This window comes from Nicotiana tabacum, chromosome 2 (assembly GCF_000715075.1).
Source record: "Nicotiana tabacum cultivar K326 chromosome 2, ASM71507v2, whole genome shotgun sequence".
Taxonomy (NCBI): domain Eukaryota; kingdom Viridiplantae; phylum Streptophyta; class Magnoliopsida; order Solanales; family Solanaceae; genus Nicotiana; species Nicotiana tabacum.
In genome coordinates, this window is record NC_134081.1 from 94,014,447 (window position 1) to 94,028,380 (window position 13,934).

General features: G+C 37.0%; 1 protein-coding gene across 3 annotated transcripts; it reads left to right on the forward strand.

Moving 5' to 3' along the window:
- Positions 1–522: 522 nt before the first annotated feature.
- Positions 523–13,251, forward strand: LOC107780679 (uncharacterized). Of its 3 annotated transcripts, none has more exons than XM_016601244.2 (8): positions 523–742; positions 1,459–1,708; positions 4,009–4,132; positions 7,973–8,319; positions 8,405–10,175; positions 10,451–10,704; positions 12,281–12,383; positions 12,821–13,251. In XM_016601244.2, the coding sequence occupies exons 4-7, from the start codon at positions 8,242–8,244 to the stop codon at positions 12,350–12,352; spliced, it is 2,175 nt and encodes a 724-aa protein (XP_016456730.2). In that variant the 5' UTR covers positions 523–742; positions 1,459–1,708; positions 4,009–4,132; positions 7,973–8,241; the 3' UTR covers positions 12,353–12,383; positions 12,821–13,251. The 3 variants fall into 3 exon arrangements, with proteins under 3 accessions (XP_016456730.2, XP_016456729.2, XP_075092377.1); XM_016601243.2 differs by having other exon boundaries at positions 568–742; positions 7,960–8,319; XM_075236276.1 differs by lacking the exon at positions 1,459–1,708 and having other exon boundaries at positions 573–742.
- The last annotated feature ends 683 nt before the right edge of the window (positions 13,252–13,934 follow it).

Below are 13,934 nucleotides of genomic sequence, written 5' to 3' on the forward strand. Positions count from 1 at the left end.
TTTTAAATTTTAATAATTGTCTAATTTTTTATATGTAACACTAAAAACGGAAAAATAATTAATTTCTGAATAATTTTTATCTATAACAGCCAAAAAATATTTAAATGTCAGATACTGTTATAGGTGTATAACAACCATTCACTATAAAATCAAAACAATTAGGCTATTATAGAGATGTTTTACTGTATCACTGACTAACCGAATCCTATATTAGTTATTCAAAGATTAAACTTTTGTTATGCAGCCAACCAAATGTTGCATGGTTATGTGTTTATTATTTTTTCTTATATGTCCAATCAAATACTAAATTAGTTATGCAAGAATTATTTATTTTAATCACATGTATTATTTTAAGCGAGATTTTATATTGAAATTTTATTTTCTAATCATATGAACAAAACGACCCTTAGCAAGTTTTGTTGACTCAGTTGTTAGTGCAAGGTGTAAGCCTGTAAGGCAATTCCACTTGGCCGGAGGCTCACGCTAAGGCACAATAGACCCCATCACACACAGCACAACTCCATCCAACGAAACATAAATGTGACTGCATCCTCGAAAGTCGAAACTGAAATACAGAAATTAGTCCCAGTAAAACGAGCTTCAACAGAGTTTCCCAAACACACGCACTCTCACACAGTAAAAGGTGAAAAATTATGAAGGAAGAAGCCATAAGCTCTTCCCATGATCCTCAATTGCCCCCCAAAGCTTCTTCTCCTCACCCTATCCATACACCTGCTGCTAGGTATATATTCACATCTCCCCAAAACCCTAGCTTTTACAATTTCCCCAATTTTTACTTGCGTTTGTGCTTTATTGAGCTTCTTATTTACTTTAGTACTTAGTTTTTCGATTTAATTCGTTTCTAGGGTTCAAAATTTGAACAATGCTGTATGAAATTGTAATTCGTCTTGTTATTTATGAGAACAAAGAGCTTACATTTGTCAATTCATTTTTTCTATTACATTAAGGTTTTTACTTTTTCGGTTTGTTGTTATTGTAATGGGTTATTTATTTATGTCTACATGCCACTGAGAAGAAAGTAATTTTAGAAGTGTGTGAAGTCGATACACGTAGAAAGTTTTAAATAAGAGCTTTGCTTGTCTATCTGTTGTATTTACTATTTACCATTACTGGCATTTGGGTTGTTGGCCTTTCTTTGTTTTGCTAGCATAACGGTGAATTCTACAGTTTAGAGTAGTGTAATATTTGTTTGTCTTAATCTGATTTCCATGTGATTAAACGGGGCTACATAGAGTGGGTTTCATTTGTTCACTCCCAATTAGTTTGGGATTGAGGAGCATCAATCAGATTTCTGCATGAGAAGTGTAGATTTAGAAGGCCTTTGTCACAAAAAAAAAGTGTAGACCCAGAAGTTACTGGTCAAAGTTAATCATTGTCCTCCAACATTTTCAATCTGTTAGGTCTGAAGTGAATTAATAGCTTAATTTTTCGATGCAGTTCTGTAGGAGCATCATCTCCTGCTGTTCCAGCAAATGCTGGGGGCACGGATTGGTTCGCACACCCGCAGGGTTCAAAAGCAGCTGCACTTTCCCGTATTGGTTCACAGCCCATGTGGACTTCAATGAGCACTAGTGCTGGTGGTTCTGCTCTGGGATCATCACAACCTTCATGTAGACCATGAGAAAGGGGTGATCTATTGAGGCGGCTGTCCACATTCCGACCCACAAACTGGTTTGGGAAGCCTAAGGTCTGACTGAAAGGTTCCTTTTGTATCATCTCTTAAGACACTTGCATGATCCTGTCAACCAGGGGCGGACCTAGCGTATTACTGATGGTTCAATTGAACCCATAACTTTTGACACAGAGTAAAAATTTACATGTAGAAATTTATTAAACTTGCAAAAATAGTAGATATGAACCCATAACTTTACAAATATAATGGGTTTAATACTAAAAACTTTAAAAGCTGAATCCATAGGATTTAAATCCTTGATCCGCCTCTGCTGTCAACCCTGTTTTTCCTATTGAAAAAACCCCAAACCCAAATTTCCTGGATGTACCCATTTCCTGGCTTGTTTTGCCTTTATTGTTTGTTGTCATTGTTACCTAGCCTTGAACCCTTGACCTAGTAGGTAGGAGAGAAGTCCCCAACCACTATGAACAAGGATGGCTGGTTTGTTTTGCTTTTATTGTTATTGAGAGCTTGTTGCAGAAATTGCATCACATGGATAAGAGACACATTTTATGTTAGTTTGTTCCAGGATTAGGATGTGAAAATCCTTGCACACTAGTTAGTTTGGGCCTTCGGGGTAGGGGAGAGTAGATTTTTGACTATTATATTTTACTGTGAATTCTGGAGGCAGTTAATTTCATCAAGCATAAAGAAGAGCTGATAATATCATTCGCTCTGCATTAAAAAGGTGAAACATTCAATTGGTTCTGGAAAAATTCTTTTACACTTCAAACCATTAGCATGTCTTTGATGTGATTGTAGGTGTCCCCCGGAAAGAGAAGCTTATGCTTACCGCCGATGCCAAGCCTGTAAATAATAAATTGTCGGGCCTGTTTAAAAGTTTAAATGTTTTTTTTTCCACTCTAGGAAATGATGGATAAAGGTGTTACTCATAGGATCAAAACCAGAACAGAGACAGACTTGAGTTGGAGTCTTTGGAAAGTTGATAAGTCCATAAAAAAGATCTGGCTTATGATCCCTGCAGTTATTTTTTGGCGTCTATGGAGTGAGAAACAAAAAATGTTTGATGGCATCTCAACTCCATAACTCACTTAAAGCCAAATGTTTAACCAATCTTTTGACAAAGTTGTCCCCAGTACTACTGAACACTTTTTGGAGTTTGTTACCGCTCTTGTCCTAGATTGAGACATTGTATAGGGGCTGGCAACCCACTTTTGTTGCTTTTCTATTTCTGCTTCCTGTAGGTAATTTCTTGTAATCTTGCATTTTTTTTGTGATGCCTTTTCTTTTGATGCAACAAATTACTTCATAAAAAAGAAAGAAAGAAAGACCGTCAATGTTATATGGTAGTGGAGGTTAGGTTGCTAAAGTCCAACATATCCACAAGATGAATGTTGCGGAGATACAGATCCTAAGATGGATGCTCGGTCATACAAGATTAGATAAGTTTAGAAATGACCGCATTAGCCATAAGGTGCAAGTAGTGCACATTGAGGAAGAACTTAGAGTAGGTCGCTTGAGATGGTTTGATACTGCATCGACCTATAGATGCACCGGTTTGTAGGTGAAACTATGGTGAGGGAAGGTGTTAAAAGGGAACCGGACAAACCGAAAATCACATGGAAGGAAATTCTCTGGAATTAATACAGACTTAGCTAAAGATATGACGGAATAGAAGTAAAAGATCTATCTAGGTGATATCAACTAGTGGGAGTAGGTTTTAGACTTGTTACAGAACTTCTAATATTATTATTATTATTATTATTATTATTATTATTACCACTACTACTACTACTTTCGTCCCAGTTTATGTGCCACTTTTTCTTTTTCAATTAGTCCAAAAAGAATGTTATCTTTTCTTATTTAGAAATAATTTATCTTTAGAATTCCTACTTTACCCTTAATGAATTGATTTACAGCCACACACATATCTATGGTTTGTTTTAGACCACACATTTCAAAAGTTTTTCTTTCTTAAACTTTATACTGAGTCAAACACCGGAATGGAAGGAGTATTATTTATATATTTACTTAACTTATTTTTCACTTTCACTTTAATTTTATTTTGATATGACGATGATATGAGTTGAGCTTAAAAGAGTGAAGTGAGGATTTATACAGCCAACCTCAACTTGTTTGGGATTGAGGCATAGTAGTTCTTTTCTTCCACTCTTGAATGTGGTGTGTCCTACAACTGCCTTTTCCCTTGTGCTTTATCGGTTGAACATGACAATGACATGCAATATTGCTTCTCCCTTTGGTATTTCAGTTTATTTTTTCCTTTCTTATCGATTCATAAATTTTCCATCATGTTCATACTTTGCACAACTCTTCTAATGCAATTGTTGATGCAGGCTTCAAGTTCACTGACATGTGCTAGAAGAGGCTGGGTGAATGTGGATGCTGATACAATTGAGTGCGAAGCTTGTGGTGCTAATCTGAGATTTGTTTCTTCTGCAACCTGGACCCCTGATGAAGGTGAATTATTGTTCATTGTATATGAGGCTTTATTGGTAGGTGTTTTAATTAAATTTTGCTTCAAAAAGATGCTTCCCAAAATGATTAAATTGCTGATGTGTATATTATGCTAAATTATTTTAACGAGTATGACCAATGCAACAAGAATTTGAAATAATGATATACTCTCTCCATTCCAATTTTTGTGGCTTAATTTGACTCGACACCGAGTTTAAGAAAGAAAGACTTTTGAAACATGTGGTCTTGAATTTGCCATGACATTTCTGTGGCTATAAAAGCATGGCATTAAGGGCAAAAGGAAAAATTTAACGTCAAATTGTTGCCAAATATAGAAAGGTTCATTTTTTTTTGGAACAGACTAACAAGGAAATAATGCCACATGCCATATAAAATGGGAGTACTATTTAGGAGGGTCACTACAATTTGAAGTTGTTTAGCTTATTCTCATTAGGTAGTCAACTAGACCACAAGGATCTTAAAAATTTACATTCTAGTTGAGAAGATGGTGTAGTTAGAGAGCAAGAAATCTTGAAAAAAGAATGTGATAAATCTTGACTATTATCCTCTAAATGTGCCAATGAGATATGATGTTTGCGCGTCTTCTCTTCAATTTTTTCCTATTTCAGCATATATACGTGTGTTTGTGTTTGATGGATGGAGAGAGAAAGAGAATTGAATAAAGAAAATGTCGTAAATGCTTGCAACACATTTTTCTCCTCTCTCTCTCTCTCTCTTCACCACCTATATCTCTCTCTCTCTTTCTAAGTACTCTTAAATTTTGTTTGTCTTTGTTTTTACTCCCCATAATCTTTCTAGCTTTCCAATTAAAGAAGCGGTGTTTCAATAGCGTGTCTTTGCCATATTAACTCGCTTCGTCCTTACTTTGATGTGCATTTAGTCCAACTGTAGAAGAAGTTATTTCCTTAAGGAGTCGTTTGGTTCGCTTTTTTCCTTTCCTTAAGGATTGAGTCTCTTTTGTTGAGAACCATATTTTGGTGTAGGTTCTCTTTTTTTGGGTGCGGGGTTTCTCCCAATTGTTAATAAAATCATTTACCCTATAAAAAAAGGGTCGTTTTCGCATATTAGATATGCCGAACCTATAATGGAGGGATTGTTTATACAGTAATTAATAAGTGTAAATTTCACAAATGGTCATATAACTATGACTTTTTTCTATCTAGGTCATACAACTATGTTTTCTAACACAAAAATCACAAGACTTTCATTCTTCATCCAAAAAAACCACAAGACTCACCTATTCACACAAAAGTCACATTTGCCGGAAAGTCAACTTTCCGATGCAATATTTTCTTTACTCCATAATTTATTTTTTATTTTCAATCTAACAAAAATATTGACCAATTAAAGAGGACTGACCCCACCCAACTCGACGCAAAACCTATATACATATATTGAAATATACTAAGGAAACATTGACGAGGATGTTACACATTGTATTGGAGCGGGGTGGATGAAATGGAGGCGCATCTGGTGCTTTGTGTGATAAGAATGTGCCGCCGCGATAGTTAGACCGACTATTTTGTATGGTGCTGAGTGTTGGCCAGTCAAGAAATCCCATGTCAGAAGATGAGAGTAGCAGAAATGAGGATGTTGAGATGGATGTGTGGGCATACAAGGAAAGATAAGATTAGGAATGAAGTTATTAGGGACAAGGTGGGAGTGGCCCCCATGTGAAAGACAAATTGCGGGAATCGAGGTTGAGATGGTTCGGGCACGTGATAGGAGAGACATCGATGCCCCGGTTAGGAGGTGTGAGAGGTTGACCATGGCGGGTCTGAGGAAGGGTAGAGGTAAACCAAAGAAGGTTGATCATTTGTGAAATTAATAGTGAAGGGATTGTGGAGAGGTGATGGATAATGAAGAGATTGTTATACATAAATTACTTACACTAAAAGGGATTTTTTGTCTTTAAAATAGTTTGATCACTGCAGTGCTAATATTCGTGCTCTTATTCCATTATATCCTGCATAAAATAATACATAAATATGTTGCTGGTGGGAAGTAGCAGGTTCCCGTGGAATTAGTCGAGGTGCGCCCAAGCTAGCCCCGACACCACGGTTATTAGAAAAAATACATAATTTTTCGCATAACTTAATGCGGGTATTAGTTAATACCGCCAATCAAACACCGCATTAATTGCGGCGATATTCTTAATGCAACCAACCAAACACTGTAATATCTTATGTAGAGATTATTATTACTATACCATCAATCAATCCACCCCCGAGTTAATCTTAAGTTGAAAGATCCTGCTTCAGTTGCATGGAACCCCAAGGATCTTTTTATCTTTTCTAGAGTTATTCATGGTGCTACCCGGGTAAAAAGAAGTGCTTCGAATCATTGCTATTTGACACCGACCCTTTTTTATTTTATTTTTTATAAGGGCACCGACCTTTTTTAAAAAAGTCGAGTTATTTCGAATTGTTTGTTGACACAGGCAGACGTCTAAAATTATTTCAATATTGAACCGTGGACATATAAGAGTTTCAAATCGAACCGGGGCTCGAACGCGCAGCTTTTTGCCTTGGCATGGTGTGCTTTGACCAATTGAACTACAATCCGAGGAAAATAAGCGATCTAGCAGAACATTTGATTATTATTTTTTTATCTCCGGGTCGGGTATTTATGAAGAACAAAGGGAGTTATATCCTCTCAAGGGCAGATTAGCGAACTCTCTTGTGTAAATATCTGGTAGACTTTCTGTTTTGTTTGGTTGGATATATGTTGCAATTCTGATTTTTGGCGATAATATTCTTTTCTTTCATACTGGTTATGATAGATTCAAACAGTTCTTTCATAGGAAGGAAGTATTACTGAAGTTTTTCCAAGAAGGAAAGACTTCAGTTGGAAGAACTCCCAGGGGGATCATGAAACATGAATGAGCAAGATAATAGCGTACTTTGCTTCCAGCAGTAACTAGGATTTTAGTGCAAGAGTGACATTCATCACAAGGGCAATACTTGGTTCGAAAACTAAATACATTTTGTAGACCCTGCCCATTTCTCTTTGAGTTTACTTTTTAAATTAATCGGAATTTAAATAATGCACGTTTGTAAAAGTTAAAAAATAATTTTTATTACATGCGTGCTTCGAATATCCTTCAGTAATATCATACTTTCCCTGCATGCTTCTCTTGAGTTTACTGTTTAATTAAAGGGAATATAATGCAAGTTTGTAAGTTTGTATTGTATTTTAGGAAGCTACATGGCTCAACTGTGCCACAATACTGCATGGACAATTGCCGATTACACCCTTGTTTAGTATTTGATTTTTTGGTTTCGTCCAGCCTCTATCCACTTTTTTATGTGAAAAAAATTCAGTTTTTTCATACTCTTCTTTCCTTTTCCCGTGTTATCTGTTCAGCTCTCCGTAATTGCTGTTAATGTGGGATAAAGTTGCCTTACCTTAAGTTCCAGTTTGCTGCTTCTGTTCATGTATTGCTTCCTTTGCAAGGAAGTGGATCCAGTGGATATGCTTTTCTGCTAACCCCAACCCCAAGTATGTATACACAGATGCAGCTGGTAGTGGCTTTTGTTGTTGTTGAAATTCATGCAGACCACTTTTCTATGCCTATATGCTGGAAGAGGAACCATTCAAAGTAACCATACCTTTCTCGGCTTTTTTGCTAAGATCAACCGTCTTGGAAAAGAAGAAGCTGGTTATGCATGATGCTTGTTTTCATTTATCATTATAATACTTCCTTTTAACATGTTTGGTTTCTATGAAAAGCTGCCTTCTGTATTAATCAGTGGGTGTACTGAAATTGTTGCTTCCCACATACTGAGGAATGTTTTCTCATCTGTTAGTTATTTTTGATAGCTGATATTGCGGGGGAGGAATTTGCGAAGAAACATGACGAAGGGCATAAGGCCACTTGTCCTTGGAGAGGAAACACCTGTGCAGAAAGCTTGGTCCAGTTCCCTCCTACACCACCATCAGCCTTAATTGGTGGTTACAAGGATCGATGTGATGGATTACTTCAATTTCCTTCACTCCCCATTGTGGCTGCATCTGCAATTGAGCACATTAGGATCTCTCGAAGTTCAGAAATTGATCGTCTTCTAGCTCAGTCGCAGGCTTTCGGTGGCATGGAACCCATCTTTAGGTCAGAGATTATGTCAGGAACTGAAACTAACATAGAAGATGTCTTCCTTGTCTATTCTCATGTAAGAGTCTCATTTCTTTTAATTGCTACATATTATCACTCTACTATCGAGTACTCAATAAATTAGAAAATTCTTTGCATTTTAGGCCCATAAGTTGATAAGCCTGTGTGGATGGGAGCCAAGATGGCTTCCAAATATTCAAGACTGTGAAGAACATTCTGCTCAATCAGCTAGGAGTGGGTACTCCATTGGTCCCACAAAATATCACACTTCTTTGCAAGATTTTGGCCATGGTGAAAATGTATTACCTGCTTCAAAGAAAAAAAATTCTAGTAAGAACAAAGCTGTGGGTACCAGGTCTACTAAAGGTGAATCTCGGTCACCTTTGTTGGATTGTAGCTTGTGTGGAGCCACTGTGAGAATCTGGGATTTCCTTACTGTTGTCCGTCCTACTTGCTTTGCTCCAAATACCAATGATATCCCTGAGACAAGCAAGAAGATGGCATTGACACGTGGAGTAAGTGCTGCTAGTGGAATCAGTGGATGGGTTGCTGCTGATGGCATGGGAAAGGAGCAGACAGAGGACCTTGATGAAGCTGCAACAACTGAAGAGGGAAGGTCTTTGTCAAATATAGGAGTAGATCTGAATCTCACAATGGCTGGTGGATTATCCTCTTCACAGTTGAACATGGATATGAGGCCGGAACAATTCCAAGATGTCCATAAACGAAGACATCCAATTATTGGTCAACCTTCGAGCAGTGAGGTTGGTGGTCATGCAGCTTCATATGAATCGCGAGGCCCTAGTTCTCGCAAACGAAACTTGGAGGAAGGTGGAAGCACAGTTGATAGGCCACAATTGCCAGTACAGCCGGCCGATAGTGTTGAAGGCACTGTAATAGACCGTGATGGAGATGAAGTAAATGATGGTAGTCAGTACTCAGCTGGCCCATCAAAGCGTGCATGCCAGTCTGATGCCTTTGGGCCCCAGCTTACCTCATATGGCAAGGATTCATCAGGTGCTGGTCCTAGCCTCTCGCTTGGTTTTGAGATTGGCAGAGATGCTTCCAGAGATGATACCTTTGGACGAGGGCAGGAACAGCTAACTGGTATGCCATCTACTCGAGACTCGACACATGTTTCATCTGTTATTGCAATGGACACTGTTCACAGTGCAGATGATGATTCAATGGAAAGTGTTGAGAATCTCCCAGGAGACTTTGATGATGTTAATTTCCCTTCAACATCTATGTTAAGAAGTGCAGATCCAGTGGAAACTTCAGAATTGAACTACAGTAATCAAGCGCAACAGAGTACTTGTCCAGCTGTGGTCAGAAGTGCTGGTGAAATGGGTGTTAGTAGCACCAATGATGAAGAAGTAGTGAATGCAGATACTGCCACTGGCAATGTGAGGGATGGCCCTAGCGTCGGGATCAGTGGAGGAAGTATTGGAATGGGTGCTAGTCATGAAGCTGAAATCCATGGGACAGATGCTTCTGTGCACAGAGCAGATAGTGTCGCTGGTGATGTAGAAGCAGTTGCTGAAATTACGGAAAATCAGGGGCAAACAGGTGAATTTGCTCCAGACCCCGGACTAATGGGTGACTATGTTCCTGAAGAAGTGGACCGAGTTGATCCTAACGGTGATAGTCAAGATCTGACATCTCGTTCTGTGGGAAGGGCTGATAGTGGCTCAAAAATTGTTGGCTCAGCCAAAGCAGAATCCATTGAAAGTGGTGAAAGGACTCGTCACATGCAGCCTACACTTCCGAATAGTCCACACCCTTCTCTTTCTTGTAATGCTGTTGTATATTCTGCATATGAAGCATCCAAGGATGAAGTAACCCAAAATAATGCACCAGCTACTGATGATTGTGGATTCTTCGAGTCAGGCTATATGCTTGCGAACGGGACAGGTAGCTTTTCTACTTGAGTTTCAGGATATTAATGTCTACTTTACTTTTAAAAGAACTGTTAATCCTCAGCACATCTTGGCTGTAACTTTACATTGGTTTAGGCACTGTTTTGGGTACTTTCTTGATGTTCCACAATTGACGTTGACTTCACCTTTTTCCATTTTAAAAATCTTTTCTTTTATTGTTTTAATTATGTTTTTCTTCTTTCAGGTTTTGCTGATTTGGTTTTTCATATTTTACCTTTCTGAAATGATGAAAATGAAAATGTTATGCAGGGCCTCCTATTGGAGAAAGCAACTATGACGAAGCTGTTGAATTTGATCCAATTAAACATCATAATTTTTTCTGTCCTTGGGTAAATGGAAATGTTGCTGCTGCTGGCTGCAGTAGTGGCAGTTCCTCTTCCAATGCTGGCGCTATTGCTCTCTGTGGTTGGCAGCTGACGTTAGATGCTTTGGATTCTTTCCAGTCACTCGGACATGTTCCAGTCCAAACTGTTGAATCTGAATCAGCTGCATCTCTGTATAAGGTAATTGATTTTGCACATGATATTCTCAGCAGGACTTCTTTCTAGGCTTTGTGAAGGGGAGAAATTTTTGTTCGTCATTTCTAACATGATGTGAGTTATAATTTTGGTATTGTAAATTTGCTCGATATCTTTGGCACATGATATATGAACTTGATTAACAGATGAAAAGAAGGCAATAGCATGGTTGCAGTATCATGTGATGTTCCTTGAAACTCCCACTGCCAAGTGATTGCTTTAATAAATAATAAGTTTTTGTGCATCGTACTCACAAGATTCAAATCTCCTTTTCTTTGAATCTGTATGTAGAATAAAATCTCTTGTATGTTTCTCCGAGATGAATGTTTTTTTGATAAATATTCCCTGAGAGGAATGTGGAGAAAATATCTTCACGTGGTCCTCTCAGACCATGGCATTTGTTGTTGTTGGATTTTGCATTTGTTACTGCTGATATTTGATTTACCAGAATAATAAGTGGTTTAGTCTAAGGAGGAGTCTTTGTTTAAATTTAAATTTAGTAAGATAAGTTAGTTGAGATAGTTTAGGTTTTTGAATTTGAATATTTATTCTCCTGATTTTCGGCAGATTCTGTTTTTAAATTGGCTATTTAAAGCCTTGTTATGCTTAATAAAATTATTGAGAGACATTTTCAATCAATATTTTTAATATTTTTGCTGCCCCATCTTTTAAAAAACCAACAGTGGTATCAGAGCTTCATTGGTCTTACGGGATCTGTGAGTTTTTTCAAAGAACTATTTTCTTATCATTTTTAACCAATATCAATTTTTAAACCCATTTTCAAATATGGCAAGCAACAGTCTCTATTTGAATGCCCCACAAACTTTCACTGGTGAAAACTATCGGATTTGTTCAGTGAAAATAAAATCATATCTTAAAACCTATTATTATTGAATGTTGTAATGGAAGAACAATCCTTACGAGTAATCCCTGAAAATCCTATCATTGTCCAGAATCAAATACTTTCAAAAGAGATTTCAGATAAGACAAGGTTACTAAGGGTGTTTTTTATGCGCAAAACTAAAAAGAAAAAAAGAAAGAAAGAACTAGTCATATTGCAGATGGATGCAAGTTCAAAAACACTTGAAAGAATGCACAAGCACAATTGCCAAAGCAGAAATTGAGGAGGATCAACCTATTGCAGCAACAAAAGCAAGGAGTGTTGGATTTTGCATTTGTTACTGCTGATATTTGATTTACCAGAATAATAAGTAGTTTAGTCGAAGGAGGAGTCTTTGTTTAAATTTAAATTTAATAGGATAAGCTAGTTGAGATAGTTTAAGTTTTTGAATTTGAATATTTATTCTCCTGATTTTCTGCAGATTTTGTTTTTAAATTGGCTATTTAAAGCCTTGTTATGCTTAATAAAATTATTGAGAGACATTTTCAATCAATATTTTTAATATTTTTGCTGCCCCATCTTTTAAAAAACCATCAGTTGTCTGTTTGAAGAAACACCCCTTTCAAATTTCTAGCTTCTGGAGTTCTTTTCCTTTTGGCCGATTCTTTTTGGATCAATTCTTGATTTCTGAGGCCAAGTATCTGATACAAATTTTTGCAGGATGATCATCGTGCAACAGGTAGGAAACTCTTGGCACACCACTCTTTTAGCAAACGTCATGGGCAAAACTGAAGGTGCATCTAGGCCCAAGACATAAAATCTGGTACATTATGTTGCTTGCATTCTTCTTTATAGCATATTGACGATCCCTTTACTGTTTTACCACAATTTGGTGGATTTAGCTTACTAAAACTAATTGCTCCAGCAACAGCTCCTGTTTAATGGGTTGAAGTTGTAAGATGCAGCTATAATTGAGTTCAAACTGGTAACCTGTTTATATATTTTAACATGGAACCTGCCTCTCTTAGCGTATATAATCATAGTTCATTGGTCGACAAACAAAGTTTTCCTTAATGAGAAAACCAATTGATTTAGTATATCTGAGTCGAGACTATCTATTTTTTGTTGTTGCTAGAGCAACTTGTGAGGTGATTTTATGAGTTGGCACATTAACTGTATAGCAACTAGATAGTGCTTTGAAAGGCTGTTGCATCGTGTTACTTGTACCATTTTTGACTATTTTATCCTTCTTTTGATCAGGGCCTGTTCCAGAAATGTTGAATTATGCCAATGGTCGGCTTTGAATATCTGGTCAATATCAAAACTATCTGGAAGAGAACGTTTTTTTTATGGTGGCTGATTGTCTCACTGAAGTTGCAGTTCTGTTAGCTGTTATATATGTGGAGTTGTGAAGGATTTTCTGGCTATATTATGGATTTTCATGGATTTCCTTTCTCATTGCTTTTCTTAGTTTGAACACCTCTAATAATTCCTTGAAGGAAGGTTGAGTTATCATTATTGTAGCTCATCAGTTGAAAAAAAGAATTGGTCTTTTTCTTTTCAATGATTAAGTAGGATTGGCTTTTGAGACATCCTGAAATTTGAGACATTAAGGTTGGACAGTTATTCTGTAAACTTATAAATGCTTCAAGCCCTATTTATATAAAGCATTTGGCCAACTTTTAGTCTCACTTCATATTGTGCTAAACTTATCCTCGGTGCCATTCTGATGTTTGTTTTGTTTCTTTAAGATGCAGTCGCCTAACATACTTTGTCTTGATTGTTAGTATTTTCACAAGTATTTCTTGATTGATTTTAATTCTTTGCATTAAAAGATCAGTTTTCTGGTGATTGATTTCTTTCTGTCTCCATTTTTAAGCTAATAATTAAGAAAGATCTTAGCCCTCTTCTTTTCCTGCCTCTGTCTTTATGTGTTTGTGCCAAGGTTTTCTAGAAGGAAACTAGGAAACCTTCATTGTGAAGTTGCTTTGAGGTAAAATATAATTTGGTGGTCAATTTGTTGTTTCGTTGTAATTGTTTAAATTTTGAATTTTTTTGTTGTTGTTGTTGTTTCTCTGTAATTGTTTAAATATCGACGAAAATTTGTTGTTTCTCTGTAGTAGTTTAAACTTCGACGAAAAATAGAACACTTTTGTTATTTGCTACAGCCAAAATATACTTTTGTTATTTGCTATAGCCAAAATTCTTTCTTCCCCCCAATTACCTTAAGTGAGCTTGTTTACTTTAATTAACCTTTATTTTTTAACAACCCACACATTGCTGCTTCCCCACGGCCTCCGTCCAACATAAATCTTCGTTAGTATCTAGCCAAAGTCTCTCTCATCCCAGTTGTTTCACAAATGTATTTGTGCTG

What these genes read in the sequence shown, in the direction of transcription:
- LOC107780679 (XM_016601243.2), top strand. An exon ending in TCTTCCTTGTCTATTCTCAT is followed by an intron (nt 8,320 to 8,404) that starts GTAAGAGTCTCA and finishes TTTGCATTTTAG; the next exon opens with GCCCATAAGTTGATAAGCCT. An exon ending in CAGCTGCATCTCTGTATAAG is followed by an intron (nt 10,705 to 12,280) that starts GTAATTGATTTT and finishes AAATTTTTGCAG; the next exon opens with GATGATCATCGTGCAACAGG.